At 30.7% G+C, this 15,846-nt stretch overlaps 2 protein-coding genes and 1 non-coding gene across 3 annotated transcripts in view; 1 reads left to right on the top strand and 2 right to left on the bottom strand.

Annotated features, from left to right (window-relative positions):
• LOC136985887 (serine/threonine-protein phosphatase 1 regulatory subunit 10-like) overlaps positions 1–15,846 on the top strand; it is a 660,716-nt gene that overhangs the window by 187,627 nt on the left and 457,243 nt on the right. The window lies entirely within an intron of this gene.
• Positions 1–15,846, bottom strand: part of LOC136985873 (SERPINE1 mRNA-binding protein 1-like) — a gene marked incomplete at its 3' end in the record, with an annotated part of 48,539 nt that overhangs the window by 4,594 nt on the left and 28,099 nt on the right. Inside the window, exons 4-6 of the mRNA XM_067283246.1 lie at positions 10,428–10,499; positions 2,879–2,965; positions 999–1,224 (exon numbers count right to left, since the gene is read on the bottom strand). Coding sequence (XP_067139347.1) covers positions 999–1,224; positions 2,879–2,965; positions 10,428–10,499 — 385 coding nt within the window. The remainder of the gene's footprint in view (positions 1–998; positions 1,225–2,878; positions 2,966–10,427; positions 10,500–15,846) is intronic.
• On the bottom strand, positions 2,172–2,304 carry LOC136985919 (small nucleolar RNA snoR639/H1). The gene has a single exon (XR_010882408.1). It is a non-coding gene; the product is annotated as a small nucleolar RNA snoR639/H1 (small nucleolar RNA).

The following is a 15,846-nucleotide window of genomic DNA, read 5'->3' as shown; positions in this document are numbered from 1 at the left end:
ATCCACGTGAAGGAGCACTGTTTTTGAGTTCCATCTTTAGGCAAATATGGATAGAAAGAACTTGAAGATGTCTGTAAGACCCGCCAGTCCGATTTTTAATTTTACTACTTTAATTGGATGTTTTTTGTGTTTTTTTTTAAAGGAACAAATTTTACCTGATGGCCTAGTAGCCTCAAAGGAAAGGCCTGGTTGTCAAAGGATGTTCTGGAACACGTGATTTGAAATAAAGAGGGTTTCAAAAATATTTTGGACAGACTGTCTTCTTTGATTAAAAATAAAAATTGCCTAAAGATGGAACTCAACTATTAATTTAATTATAATTGTTAAATTTAATAAGAGATGGTACCTAAAACCTATCTCTTGTGCCAAATTACTTGGTATTTAACAATTATTAGTAATTGTAATGATGCCAAATTTAATTCGATAATCATTTGGCTTTTTAATATAGTGGTGTTTTCATACTAAGAACCAATGTTTTTTTTTTGTTGTGTCTTCCACAGTGTTCTATAAATGATAATAGCATATAAAAAACAAGTTTGATTGTAACTTTCTGTTTCGCACACAACAGAAGTTAAAATATCTTTTAACTCGATTTTTAGGCTATAGAAACAGGAAATATTTCTAATTGTTTCTGTCAATGTGAATGGGCAATATAATTTTACAAATATACAATTTATAAGTGTCATTATTTTGATGTCAATTCACTAGATTAATTAATCAGATGTTGATAAAAGTCAGCTTGATGGGGCACCTATCAAAAAGAGCCTGGATAGAACAGATATGAATTAATCTACATTCATGTCTTGCTAATCACACAACATTACTTTGTCAAAATTAATTGTTTTTCAATGTTTAAATACATGTAAACTAAAGATGATTTATTTAACAAATCAAAAACATTTGTTTTTATTAAAAATTTTATCCAGTATATTTTTATATAAACCTGCATTACTAGTTTTAATTTGTAATATATATTATCTATAAAACAAAAAAATTACCTCACTTTCTTCCTCCTCTTCCTCATCATCATACTCCTCAAATTTTTTACTTGTTAATACTGTGAACTTTTTCCACTGATTTGAATCCTCTCCTTCGCCAGCTTTGCGCAAATTAAAGCTAGCTTTAGATCGTTTGCCTTCCTGCTGCTTTTTCCATTCATCCAAAGTCATTTCATTATTTCCTTCATTGGTTATCTTAACCCCTTCAATACCTAATTCTGTTTCCCTGTGAAAAAATTTATTTCATTTTAGCTCTTAATCTCTACTTCTTGACTCTCTTTATTAAATAATTTAAAATAATCCCTCAAACTGTGTTGAGCTCAAATTAATACATCTATTACTATATAACTATACTTTAAATAATCTTAAATTATTATCTACCATTTTTTTTAATATTGAGAACAAGAATTTGCCTAAGAATTTAACCATCATTTCATTTTGGAATAAATTCATTTTTAATATAAATTTGTCCAATAACTGGAAAATCATGTACTCAAACTGTAATTTCCATATTATAAGTTAACATAAAAATAGAATACACAGAATAAAGTTTATTAAATCTTAACACAATATTTTCCTAAAAGATAGAATACTTAATCATTTTAAGAAAGTATTTTAGTTAAAAATTTTCTGTTTCAATACTGTTCATTTTTACTTTGATTATATAAAGATTGAATTTTTGAAAATCAAAACTCAGACATAAAAACACACAGATATATAATGTAATTTTGAGTCACAGACCAATATCATGTATAAAAATATGAAAATTTACTATTACCCAGATGTTATGTTTCATTTATATTCTTTTGTTGAATCTGATTTACCAAAAAGAAAAATATTATCAAATTTTACATTTATATTTTACAAACATTTAATAATGAGTTAGAAATACATACATAAGTTTGCTCGAAAGTTTAGTATGATTTTTTAAAGAATATTAGTTATGATTCACTTATAGTATTAAAAACTATATAATGAATTGTATCTCCATTTAAACTTCATTTTTAACTAACTGCACAAAACAACTTTTCAGCGGGCAGAGCAAAAATTTGCCAATGAAATCATTCATAAAGTTGTCTTGCAATCAGTGGCAGAATCTACATACTACTTTCAGTATGAAAAATATTTGTTGTATTTTGATTTCATAATGATAATAAATGTAAATATATTTTATGTTGCTGTCATTTCCTTGATAAAGAATGGTAAGAGCCATTTCTCTATCTACACACTAACAGCATTAATCTACCCACCTTTTGCACACTTTGTAAAAACAAATTTCTACAAAGCCGGCTTAATCTGGTGGGGGACAGGGGGAGAGTAAATAATATTTATATCAATAAAATCCACAGCTTTATTAGTTAATAAGTTTTTTTAAAACCAAAATCTATGAAAGAGATTACAGAAAAACTGATTACAGTAGAGCGTCGTTTATCCAAATCAATTAAGGATGGGTTGTTTGGATAACTCATTTTTTTGGGTGACCGATTATGTACGAAAAAATATATTAACCTATCCAATGTTGAAATTTTTCTCCATTGCGTGTCGCTTTGTGTTGAATTTTCGTTGATTTTAAGCCTAATGAAAATTTTTATAATAATAATCGAGGCTATTGTAACGTTAAAAATTATTTCTTTATTTTGTACAAACAAAATGAATATATTGAAAAATATAAAAACAAAAAAATTATACTTTAGAAGTTAATCTAGTATCAAAAAAATTCAATTCAGCATGACACAATCCAACTGGAACTTTTTTGGATAACGACACTCTACTGTATTTTGCATTTTTTAAAATACAGAAATAATTCTTTACAAATGTATATAGTCAAATTTACACAAAATTATTGATATAATCTTAACTTATAAAGTTTTAGTACTTACTTGATGTCATTTTGTTCTGGTACAATTTCATCACCACTTCTTTCACCAATTTCTGGATTTTCATCACTCAGTGGGGTTAGCTGTACTCTAAAATTTTAATACATACATACATCAAATCAATATTGATATAATTAAAATGCATGCCATTTAAGTAATATAATTATATTACTTGAATAGCAAGCTAAATAAATACAGTGGTGCGTCATACTTCGAATTTAATTCATTCCATCAAGTTTTCCATTAGAAATAACAAAGTGAATTAATCCCATTTCTAGACCCTAAACAATACCCACTTCAATAAACTTAAAACAACAAATACACATAATTTAAGTAAAAATTACTCAATAATAATAATAATAATAATATATATATATATATATATATAAAATAATAATAATAGTAGTAGTAGTAGTAGTAGTAGAAACATCTCAGTAACCTTAGTTTTATTCGAGTAACATCTTAAAAACAATGAACATTTTTGAACAGCTTGACTGTCCTACTTTATATATTTCTAACATATCTAAAAATTTAGTTTCTTTATATATGGATAAAATAAAGTAAGAAATAGTGAAAGAGATTTACTGGTCTTTCTTTTTCTTTCGACTCTGTCGAAATCAGAATTAAAAAGTATATTTCAATTGTAGTTCTCGAAATTTTTTTAAAAGAAAAATTTCTTAGAATTGATTAATTTTAATGTTAGATTAACCGATTCCATTGGTTTTATTATTTATTTATTTATTATCTGATTAGTTTCTTCTCTAGTAAAACACTTTTTAATCAGTGTTGCTTGCTCCAATTTAGCTTCAATTCCTGGTTCCGAGGCATATATGAATAGCACTGTTGTTTGGTTTTCTTTCTCAGTATCATATTTGTGAACACAAATATGATACTGAGAAAGAAGTTCTTTAATCCTTCTAAGAGAGATCTATTTGTGGCTGCAATGTAAATTCAACTCTTGTCAAATCTTTCATTTTTTACTAGTATGCTATAAACTCTGCTCTGGTGCTATCTATATCCTTATCATTTTGCAGCATTTCATATACAGTGGAACCTTGCTTAACGAGCATAATTCGTTCCAGAGTCTTACTTGTAATGCAAAACACTTTTTCCTGTAGAAATTAATGTAAAATATGATAATGCATTCCACACCAAAAAAATACCCAAATGTTTTATGTATAACGTTTATTAAAAAAATTGTATAATATACACTGTTAAGGAGCGTGTGAATCATCATCATCTTTTCTTCTAGCACGGGATGAACCATCCTGGAATGAGAATTCAATTTGCAGAAAAAAAAAACAAAACAAAAAAAAAACACAGCTAATATGTTTGATAAACACTCCAAACGATATGATAAATTCTTGGGTTACGTAAAGGCTATAATTAAATATTAGAAATTAATTAATTAAACTAGAGGTAAGTAGTCATGTTTCCATCTCGTATTAAATTTAATAATTATAAATAGTTAATTTTTAATTCAGACATTTCTAAAATTTTATTTGGAATCGGTCATTAAATTTAATATGAGATGGCAGCATAACTGCTTACCTTTAGTCAAAATAATTAATATCTGATATTTTAATTATAGCCTTTACATAGCCCAAGAATTTGGCATATCGTTTGGCATGTTTATTTTATAACAGGCTATGATTGTTGATGTTTATATGTAATATGTGTGACACAAGTTTGGAAAAATCTGATCACGAGCGACACTAAGATGTTAGCGGAACGAGTGCTAAACACAGACTGATGGAGCATGCGGAAAATCCGGGAATTCCCCTCTCCTGGTCACTCGTTATGCAAGTCATTTTTTAACAATTTGTTTTGCTCATTATGCAAAACATTTGTTATGCATGGTGCTTGTTAAGCATAGTTCCACTATACTATGATATATCCACCATCCATTAATGCAGTATCGTTTAACTCAGGGATGAGCAATCCGCGGCCCGCAGTAATATTTTTTGCGGCCCGCATGGCATAAAGTATGAATAAATATATCAATTTCCCAGCTTAATGAGATATTCGACAAAAATTCAAACGTTATTTTCTACAACTTATATTTGTGAAAAGTTTTTTCGCAATGAATTTAGTAAAAATTAAAACAAGAAACCGGCTAACAGACACATCGAAACTAATTTAAAACTAGCAGTGACTGATATTTAACCAAATATTTTCGATATATTACGTTTAGATCGATGCCAGAAGCTATATTAAGTATACCTATGCTAATTTATAATTATATACGAATAAAGAATTGTGATTTACCGACAGTTCCCCCCCTTTTCTCTTGTGTGCAGCCCGCGTCACTTCAAAAGTTTTGAAATGCAGCCCTTACGTAGAAAAAGGTTGCTCATCCCTGGTTTAACTTATGAACAAGCTTTTGTGGATCATCGCATGTAAATTCATAACCGTGCAGCTATGTGACTAATATATCATGAATCTTACATTCTAAGGGCTTCATGTGGGACCTATCTTTCTCAACATAAGTCTCAATTGTTTTCCTGGTTTATTACAAAGATATTACTGGAATAAAATTAAGGTTACTGAGGTAATTTATATCTACACTTTCCCAGTTTTGATTTGTTTCTCTTTATGTATTGTTTTCATTCTTCACAATAAGTTTATCATCTCAACTGTCAATATTCCAACCTTCCTCTTAGGCTTTGTTACATTCACACTTCTTGGACACCATGATTAATAAGCAAAGGTTATATTGAGTTGAACAGAAAGTTTTTGTGTATTTTAACAGTTGTAATTACTTCACATAGATGTGTGATTTAATTTTATTTTTGGTTGTGAAATTTAACATATTATTGCTAATTTGAGATTGAATTCTTTGTTCAGAAATTTACTTTATGTTGGAGAGTGCATTTTTCACTGAATATGCAGTTTGAACTTTGAAACTTCATTTGAACTCTAAAGTGAATTTTTGTCAACTTTAGCATTCAAACACTGAGGCATTGGAAGTACAAGGTGCCACTCTATTTAAGAAAATGCCATAGAATTTTTTTAAATAAACATATTTTGTTATTATTTGAATTCTATAGACTTGTTCTGAAAATTTCTAAGTTCAATATAGAGGAAGCATAATCAGCCAAAAATCATTTATTTATGTGCTCTTGAGCAAATCTAAATTTTTCTATCAATTGTGTTAAAATAAATATGGACGATTGTGAGGAATGAATTTACAAAAAAAAAAAGAAAAACCTTATATTCTGTGTAAAAATAAACAAATTCCCAATAAATTGATTTTTGAAATATATTAATTTTATTTTCTCTATTCAAAATAATGAAGGGAAATCTCTTGGAGTACAATGGCCAAAAAAAATTAAGAAACACTGTTCTAGACAACATATAATTACAGTATTATAAGTTGTTCACAACTTTTCTACATTTTCCATATTTTATAATTTCATCTATCCAGTAAAATATAAAAATTGTGTTCATGCAAATACAGCAGTGCCTCATATAACACACTTAATCCATTTCAGGTGCATGTCCGTTAAGTGAAAAGTCCGTTATACGAAACGCATTTTCCCATAAAAATACTTGTTAAAACATCTAATTCATTCCGCAGCATAAAATAACCATACTGTACCATTAAAAGAAAAAACAAAAAGAAAGAAAGAGAGAAAATGAAAATGGAGCAGTCACCAATTATGCCAGGAGGAACACTTTCTTCACACATTCATACAGACACACACTTTTTACACAATGCAGCAGGTCTCTTTTTATTGTTTTTTAATCAGAGTCAGATTCAGGAGAGGCTACCGAGGCTTGCAGGGTCAACTCCTCTTGTTCCACCCTTTGTTTTTTGGCTTCTTGAAAAACATGTACAAGGTGGTCTGTTTCTCTTCAACACCTGTCTGAAATGATGGGTAAGGGTGTCATTTCATTGTAGAGATCATTGAGCCTGTTGGTCTCAGCTGTTTGGATAGTGAGTGTTGGTAAACTCCTGAACCTCTCTCCAAAAGACAAGGAAGTCCTTGATAGCAGCAGTTGAAATTGGTTGATTGGATTGCGCCTCCTCGTCATCAGATGAAGCTTCCCTTTGAGCTTCATCATATTCCTGGGCAAGAGTGCTTGGAGCTTTTCAGTTGTCAGCTCTTTTTGGTGTTCTTCAATGAGCTCCACATCCTCCATTTCCACCTCCAATTCCAACTCTCGGGCCATCAAGATGATTTCCTGCACCACTTCTGTATCCTCAGCTAGTTCTTCCTGGGTCTCCACTAACATTGGCTGCAAACAGGAGTGTCAGCCTGTCTTTCATGGGCTTGTATCCAGGCAAAGTCTTTTCCTCCTTGGTAATGAAGGTCTTGTTCGGCATCTTCTTCCAGAAAAGACCAGTTTCGTCAGCATTAAAAACTCGTTGTGGGAGGTATCCTTCATTCTTGAGAAATTGTTGAAAATCAACAGAGAACTTCTCTGCTTCTTCCTTGTCATTACTGCCAGCCTCACCATGCATGGTGATGCTGTGGATTCCATGCCTTTTCTTGAACCTAAAAAAATCACCCCCTGCTGGCTTTAAACTCCTCTTCTTCATTGCCACTGCTGCTGCTTGTTCCAGGAGTGTTTTTCTTCAACTCATCATAGATGAATTTGGATTTTTGACAGATAACTTCTTGGGTAGAGATATCACCTCTCACCTGCTTGTCATTGATCCAAACCATCAACAGCCTTTCAATTTCATCATGGAGTGAAGACTTAGGGCTGTTTCACACTATGACCAACTGGACTGACTCCAAGTCATGTTGCCATGGCAACAGCAGACTGGAACGACTAGTCGGCCAACTGACTGGTCGTTCCAGTCAGACAGATTTAAAAAGTTAAATATTTGTAGTCGGGTCGGAGCAGTCAGTGAGCTACAGCCAATGAGAGCTTCAAAGCTATAACCAATCAGAGTTTAGATTTATCCAAAGTTAGAAAATGGCGGAAGGTACAGTTTTCTCGGAAGCTTTAATAAACGAAGTCAGAAAATATCCGTGGCTTTACAATATTCGGCGAGCTGATTATAAAGACAACATTAAAAAAATAATTCTTGGATGGAGATTTCCAAGAAACTAAACGTTGAAGGTACATGATTGACTATAAAACATTCCAACAGATATTGTTGCCAAAGATATGGCCTGACAATAAATTGTAACATATTCAGAACTACAATTTCTGAATACGAATGAAATATGTTTTAAAACAATTAGAAATGCACGATCGCTTTCCATGACAGCCATGTTTTCTGTGTAAATTGAAAAACTTACCATGATTGGCTAGTGTTCTGATCTGTAACATGCGTTCCGATTGGTCCTTATGAGTCTATGAGTCGGCCACCGACACAATTGTACTCAGTGTGAATGTTTTTACTACTAGTCGGTCCGATTATAGGATCGGTCGGATCGGACCAGTCGGTCGAGTTGGCCATAGTGTGAAACAGCCCTTACGCTTCACATGGAAGATCTTGGAGACTCCCTTGGCAACCTTGGCTGACTTGATGGCATCTTTCTTGCTTAAAATGGTGTTGATGGTGATCTTGCTGAGACCAAACTCTTTGACAAGGTCAAACTGTTTTACCCCACTTTCACTCCTTCTGATGATTTCTTGCTTTATTTCAATTGAAAATTACCTTCCTGTTTTTTTAGAAGCCATGATTTGCATAACACTTGAATAAATGTAAATACCTTGCACTGAGGTGATGTAATAACCTCAGTACAGGGTACGTAACAAACAAGGGAGCTCTGTACTTCAGGCTGTGAAGGAGCTTGACCATCAGGGCTACTCATGAAGAAGAAAAAAAAACAGCTTACTCTTCTGCAGCCAAAGGCTACCCGTATACCTACATCAAGAAGCTATTCTGGGAAGCCAAGAAGGGAAAAACATCTAAAAATAACAGATTGTCAATGGCAATGGCAAAAGAGTTGAAACATCATTTGCACTTGTTCACAGAAAATCCGTTGTTTGCCTGATGTAACTGCCAAACGGAAAGTCCGTTGCTCGAGTCACGTAACAGCCAAACAAAGTCCATTGTTCGCAGCGTCCATTATTTGAGGCACTACTGTACTAAACTTATTGTGTGTTATTATTTTATTATTTATGCCAAGATTTATGTTGAAATTGCTAAATTTGTTTCTGAGAAACTTAAGCCTGTTTTAAAATCTTCAAGAAAGCAAAATCTACATTACTAGCAGATCAACCACAGTTAGGGTACGTCACGAAAACGCACACTAAGAAGGGATTTTTCGAAATTCCTTCTTAGTGTCCCTTCCCACATGGGGAGACGGACAGGATTAAGGCTTAACACTTCCATCAACAATGGAAGTGTTAAGTAACAATGTAAGTGTCAAGTAACAATGGAAGTGTCAACAATGGAATCGTTAAGAATGAAAGAGTCAACAATGGAATTGTTATGTAACAATGGAAATGTTAAGAGCACAAATGGTAAGGAGTTGAAAGTTGAAATTTGGTACATAATTAGGGTACTTCACGAGAACACACACTAAGAAGGGATCTTTCGAAATAATTCCCCACGGGGGAGAAGGACAGGATTAAGGCTTAACACTTCCATCAACAATGAAAGTGTTACGTTACAATGGAATTGTTAAAAGAAAGCGACGTGCAAGACACAGATGCAGTTTTTTTCATTTTGCGGGAAATCGAACATATTTTTAGACCCATCAAAAAATTCTGTAATAAGTCTGGAAACAGGGGGGACACAATTCTTGCATTCTGTGAAAATGGGTAACGTTGACTGTAACGTAATAATCTTAATTTTCGCTGAAACGGTTAGGAGTTGAAAGTTGAAATTTGGTACACTGGGTACCAAATTTAAGTACCAAAGTGTTAAGTAACGATGATAGTGTGAAGTAACAATGGAGAAGAAGAGAAATCGATGTGCAAGATTTACAGGCTCTGGAAAAAAAAAAGAAAAAAGAAAAAGAGTAATATGTTAGAACACATTCGATTTTCAAATTTAAACAGATTAGTTCGGTTTTTCTTGATTTTTCTTCTTTAGAACATTTGATGAAAATCGAACGATATAACCAGAACACGTCGTGAAAAACGAACAATATTAGAACATTCGGTTTTCAAATTTGACCTTTCTTTAGAAATACTTAGTTTGTTGATGAAATTACTCTTTTTCTTTTGTGACTATAACGTAATAATCTTAATCTTCGCTATTGCCCGAGCAACGCCAGGCCTACCTGCTAGTTATTGAATACTTGTAAAAAGTTAATTATATTATAATTGTTTCTTAAAATCCAAATTTGGCAAGCATTGTCAAGTCAAGGTTTTCCCCTTCCCAAAATATTGCAAAGAACTTTATAGTGGATTTTTTAATGGTTTTTATTATTTTTAGTACATTGTGTTTAATTATATATTAAAATTCACAATTATAAATTCTTTATTACCTCTGAGAATATCTGGTCATGTGAAATACAGATTACAAATAATGTATAAGCTCAATTTTTAAAGATTTTAAAACTTAAATTTGTGGCTATTATATTAATACAACACTATTTTTTTAATAGACAATTTTATAAATTTTTCAAATACTTACTCTAGATCATCCTTAATTGTTCCCCAATTATGAGCACCAGCACCTTCCCTTTTTTCAACTGGCTTGACACCGCTAGAAAAAATGTAGCATATGGAAAAACAGCTTTTATTCTAATAAAATAAATATTTTAAGCAGCATGTTTATTCATCTTTATCCACCTCTTTGCATTAAGACTGATTTTATTTGATAAAGATGATTATCTTTATCAAATAAAATCAGTCTTAATGCAAAATTATAAACACTATATTTTATTTTACAGTAAATCCCCACTTAACAACATTTTGTTATAGTTTAGATGAGAAGAAAAAATAACTTTATTCCTGGCCAAGGCCACTCACTGTTTGGAGTTTGCATCAATTATAATTTTCTTTCACAACAAAATTTATAATCACTCAAAATCTGATCTCACGATTATATGAAAATTTGCATAACTATTGAGTTTTTGATTTGAGGAAATAGAATATAAAAAAAAATCAGACATAAGAAGTATAATAAAGCAAGTTATAATTACTTTTAATAAGTTTATTATAATAATATATGGAATAAATTTAGACAAACAAAACTATATTATTATTTTTTTCTTTTTATATATGTAAAAAATGTCAAAGAAAGAAACATGAAAGAATTTTAACTACAACTGAATTACAATGTTTACTTAAAACTATATAAAATAAGTGCTTATAAAACAATTTTCCATTTTGCTATCCGTTGCTGTTTTCACTATGATAAATTAAGAAATAAGCCATTTCTCTATCTACACACATTCACAGCATTGATATACCCACCCTTTGCCCATAACTGTGTAAATTGATCTTTCACAAAGCCGGCTTAATTTAGTGAGAGAATGCAAAAACCTGATGAGTTAAATAAATTATCAATTAAAATGACAAAGCATTTGTAGAATTTATAATTGATTTGCATTTTAAATGTTTTATGAATTTAATCTGCAATCTTTATTCTATCAACATGCTGAATGACTTCATATATAAAGGCTCTAATAAAAAAAAAAAATCTAAAAAGTTCAAAATTTTTATCTAGGTTATAATTAATGGTATACGAAAGGGATGGGCAACCTTTTTCTACGTAAGGGCCGCATTTCAAAACTTTTGAACTGACACGGGCCGCACACAACAGAAAAGAGGGGGGAACTATCGGTAAATCACAATTCTTTATTCGTATATAATTATAAATTAGCATAGGTATACTTAATATAGCTTCTGGCACCGATCTAAACGTAATATATCGGAAATATTTGGTTAAATATCAGTCACTGCTAGTTTTAAATTAGTTTTGATGTATCTGTTAGCCGGTTTCTTGTTTTAATTTTTACTAAATTCATTGCGAAAAAACTTTTCACAAATATAAGTTGTAGAAAATAATGTTTGAATTTTTGTCGAATATCTCATTAAGCTGGGAAATTGATATATTTATTCACGTTTTATGCCATGCGGGCCGCAAAAAAATATTACTGCAGGCCGCATGCGGCCCGAGGGCCGCAGGTTGCCCATCCCTGGTATACAATCATTTTAACCATAATTAATCTTTCATACTTTTAACAGTTAACAAAATGTAGCTAAATAGATTCAATTTCACAATATTAACTTGTAAATATGGATCTAAATAGACCCTACAGAGATAAAGAACATTTTACATTCCCAATTCCTTATCCCATGTATGTGTATCACCAGAATGGTATTCAATTGCTGATAGCATAGTTTAAGAGTAGAATAGTGAGCAACTTGGAATGTGTAAAGCTTGTAGGCCAATATTTGTAAGTATTACTATAGACTATCAGATTTTTATCTTAATTTAATGTAATGCTGTTTTATTTTTTTAGAAAATATTGTTCTATTAAGCTTATTATTATACTGAAGAGGATCAAGAGATCAAAATGTATTTATAAGAACAATAAAGACAATACCACAAGTAAAGATTTTTATGTTTTATTTAAAGAATCATGTACTGTCGGTCAAATAAGCTTAACCTTGGATAGAGCAAAAACGGAAAAATAATTATTGTTTTATCTCAAAACTTACATATAGTATAAATAATCTGACTCAGTATAAAGAAAGGTATAAATCATACTTAGTCTTTCAAAAAGAATAAATGTCAAAAGTAATTGCTTTTCTGGAATGAATACAGACAAATGTCTTTTCGGAGAATAATTTGATACAGGAACTATTGCATATGTTTAATTTCAATTTGTCTATAAATATATATTTGTTTATAGTTAATGTCAAAGTATCAACAAAATACCAACATTTTGACCACTGCTCATGTTCATAGTACTGTAGTTTCAAATATGTTTAACCCAATTATAATGTCATCCATGGGACCAACAATTTTTTGACATTATAACCAAGTGTCGTTATCTGTGGAGTCATAATTTCAGTCCCATAAAAAGTACCAAGTGTGTTTAAGAATCTATTATAAAATCCATTCTAATTTAACATCGTATGTATTACCATAAAATTATTTCTTAATGGTAATACAGTATACTGTATCTATTATGATGATGATGATGATAATTTATTATCGTATGTAAAAAATGCAAACTACATGTTTAAATCAACTTTATTTACATTACTATGTCTAAGTTTACATCAATGTAATAAAAAATATTTATTTGTCTTAAGTTTCAATAATGGCAGAACTTCCAGTTTTTAAAATAAAATTTTCAAATCAAAAGACAACAAAAGGTTAAACTAAAGTATGTCAATTAAAAATGGTTCAATTATTTCTTTTATAAACTATTTGATATATGTTGTATTAAAAACTGAATATTTAACAATTTAGCATAAAGTAATTTAAAAATGAGTATATAATAACTGATTGTCACGTCATTGTTTAAAAGTGTGGCGAACCTTACCCCACCAAAGTCAGGTGGTGAGAGTACCACCCACAGTCATTCTAGAAAGTGGATTCTGACCGTAGGACTGAACATGGTATTTTCTTTGTTAAATAAAATTTTGTAATCTAATTTTGTAAATTTGGGAGTGCTTCAAATATGATGTTAAAACAGGGTTTTATGTTACAAGTGGTTTTTTTTTTTTAACATTATCTAGTATAGTAAAATCATGGGACCGATAAAAATTTGACTTTATATTAGGGTTGTCGTTACAGGGTTAAACTGTATTATATATGTGAACTAGTTAATTGCCTGTCATACATGATGGTATATATAAAATACTATTGCAAAAACTAGCACACAAACACAAAAAACCAGTTACAAAATACTAAACTTTATGAAATACTAACATTTTTGTAGATACTAAACTATACTATTATTATCGTTTTCTATTTCCTAACTTTTTTTGGTGTTTTTGTGTTATTTTCTGTCTACTTCAACCAGTTTTCCATTCTGCTGGAACTAAGAGAACTTAAGGCCGCCACACACGTTCAGGAAATCCTTTGAGGAATAACTGTGCAGGCCTGACCTTGAGGAATTCCTGAACGTGTGTGAGTAAAAACTGTACAGTTTCAGCGGCCTGTACAGTCCACCGGAGTAGAAACGAAAAACCATTTGATTTTCCTGCACAGTTTTGGACTGTGCAGGCCGACTGAACGTGTGCGCTGTCGTGTCATTCAGTTGTGAGGCCGCTGAGTAGTGAGAACAATGTCTCGAGAATCTTTAGAAGAATTATTTTTTATAACCTTTTAACTTTTATTATTTATAACCTGAAAAATTAATTTTTTAGGTTATAAATAATAAAAGTTAAAATTATTTTCAGATCAAAACTTTCTCGAGTAAATTAAAATTATAAATCATTTTAATATTTAGAAAACTTTTCAGTTCACTTCTTTAGTTTTCATAAAACATCTCGATACTCTATAATATCATTTTCTTTTACATTTAAAAAAAATTATTCTTTTAATACCTATACCTGTTTAATATCTGTTTTAATGTTTTATTAAAACATTGTTAAAATATTATTTTAAGTTGTCATAAGATTAATAATTAAAAATAATTTATTAAACTTTAATTATAAAATTAATTTGCGATAATAATTTTTACAATTTGTACTAATATCGGATGTGGTTGAGAATTATTTATATTTGCTTTTTTTTTTTTTTCTAATATCAGAATAAATTAAAACACGACCATTTGAAATAATATTTTAACAACAAGACAAAGTAAAGTAGAGAAATGGTTTAATATGTAGAGCTAATTAATTATGTAATGAATTTTCAAATGAGCTAATTTTAAAAGTAAATGAAAAAATAACCTTATTAAAAAAATCATTTAATGTTTTAAAATGTAAAGGAGTTGTGTATAGATTAAATTGTACTTGCGATAATGTAAAAAAGATTTATACAGGAGAAACAAAATGATGTCGAACGACAAACTGAAAGAATACAAAGTGGCAGTTTGATTTGAACACGTGCACTTTCCACAAATCGAACCCTTCTAAGTGCAATAAAATAACAACACCGACTTAAAATTGGGGAGAGAGTTTTCGTTTACAGGGCAATAAAACAATTTAACTGAGAGATTTTCCTCCTCGTGTGTGGGCGACAGGAAATTCTGGATTTCCTCAAGGCCAGGCCTGCACAGTTTTTCCTCAAAGGATTTCCTGAACGTGTGTGGCGGCCTTTATTTTTAATCAAATCCCTCATGGGTTTGTCCATTCTACAATAGGGTGACCAGGCAGTGAGGGATGAGGTCAAATGTACCCAAAGGTGGCTAATTCAAACATTAAAGTATTTGAATAATTAACAAGTACAGTACATTGCATCAACATGTACATAATGATTGTACCAGATGGCCTGATAAACTGTAATTGCCATCATAATGTTTTTAAAAACCAATATTTTGAAGTTTTGTATAAACTTCAAAGTTTTAACTTTTTTGTATGTCAATGAGTAGTCCTTGCAACTACTCTTGTATTCCATGTAACCAGTAGTGGCACTGGATAAGAGCAAACATATCTGAGATGAACTACTCCCAAAAAATTTCTGGGGTTTTTCAACCTGTCTGACTTCATTCCCAGGTTTCAAAGCAGTATTCTAAAAACTTAATTGTTCAGCCATCCAGCTCTCCATTTCTGTTCATTAGAAGTTGTCAGGTATACTACAATTATGAAAGTAAATAAGTACCAGTTCACTAGCTTTCATATTACAGCAGCTTAAAATTCTTTCAGTTGACCCAAAATCTGGTGAAGAACTGCATCAACCATCTCATCATCGTAAATATAATAAACTTCTTGAAGTCTGATGCATTGATACTAAATCAAATGATCACTGCAATTAATCAGGCTATCATTTTGCTATTATTAATAATTATATATTAAGTAATTTGGTATTAGAGATAGACATTAGGTGCCATTTCTTACCTAAATTAATAATTATTAATTTCGACAAAAAATGGCACCTAATGTCTACCTCTAATATCAAATTACTTCATATCTAATTATTAACA

This window comes from Centruroides vittatus, unplaced genomic scaffold (assembly GCF_030686945.1).
Source record: "Centruroides vittatus isolate TY-2023 unplaced genomic scaffold, ASM3068694v2 contig_980, whole genome shotgun sequence".
Classification (NCBI taxonomy): domain Eukaryota; kingdom Metazoa; phylum Arthropoda; class Arachnida; order Scorpiones; family Buthidae; genus Centruroides; species Centruroides vittatus.
Note: the sequence above shows the minus strand (reverse complement) of the source record. Positions and strands in the feature narration are given on the sequence as shown.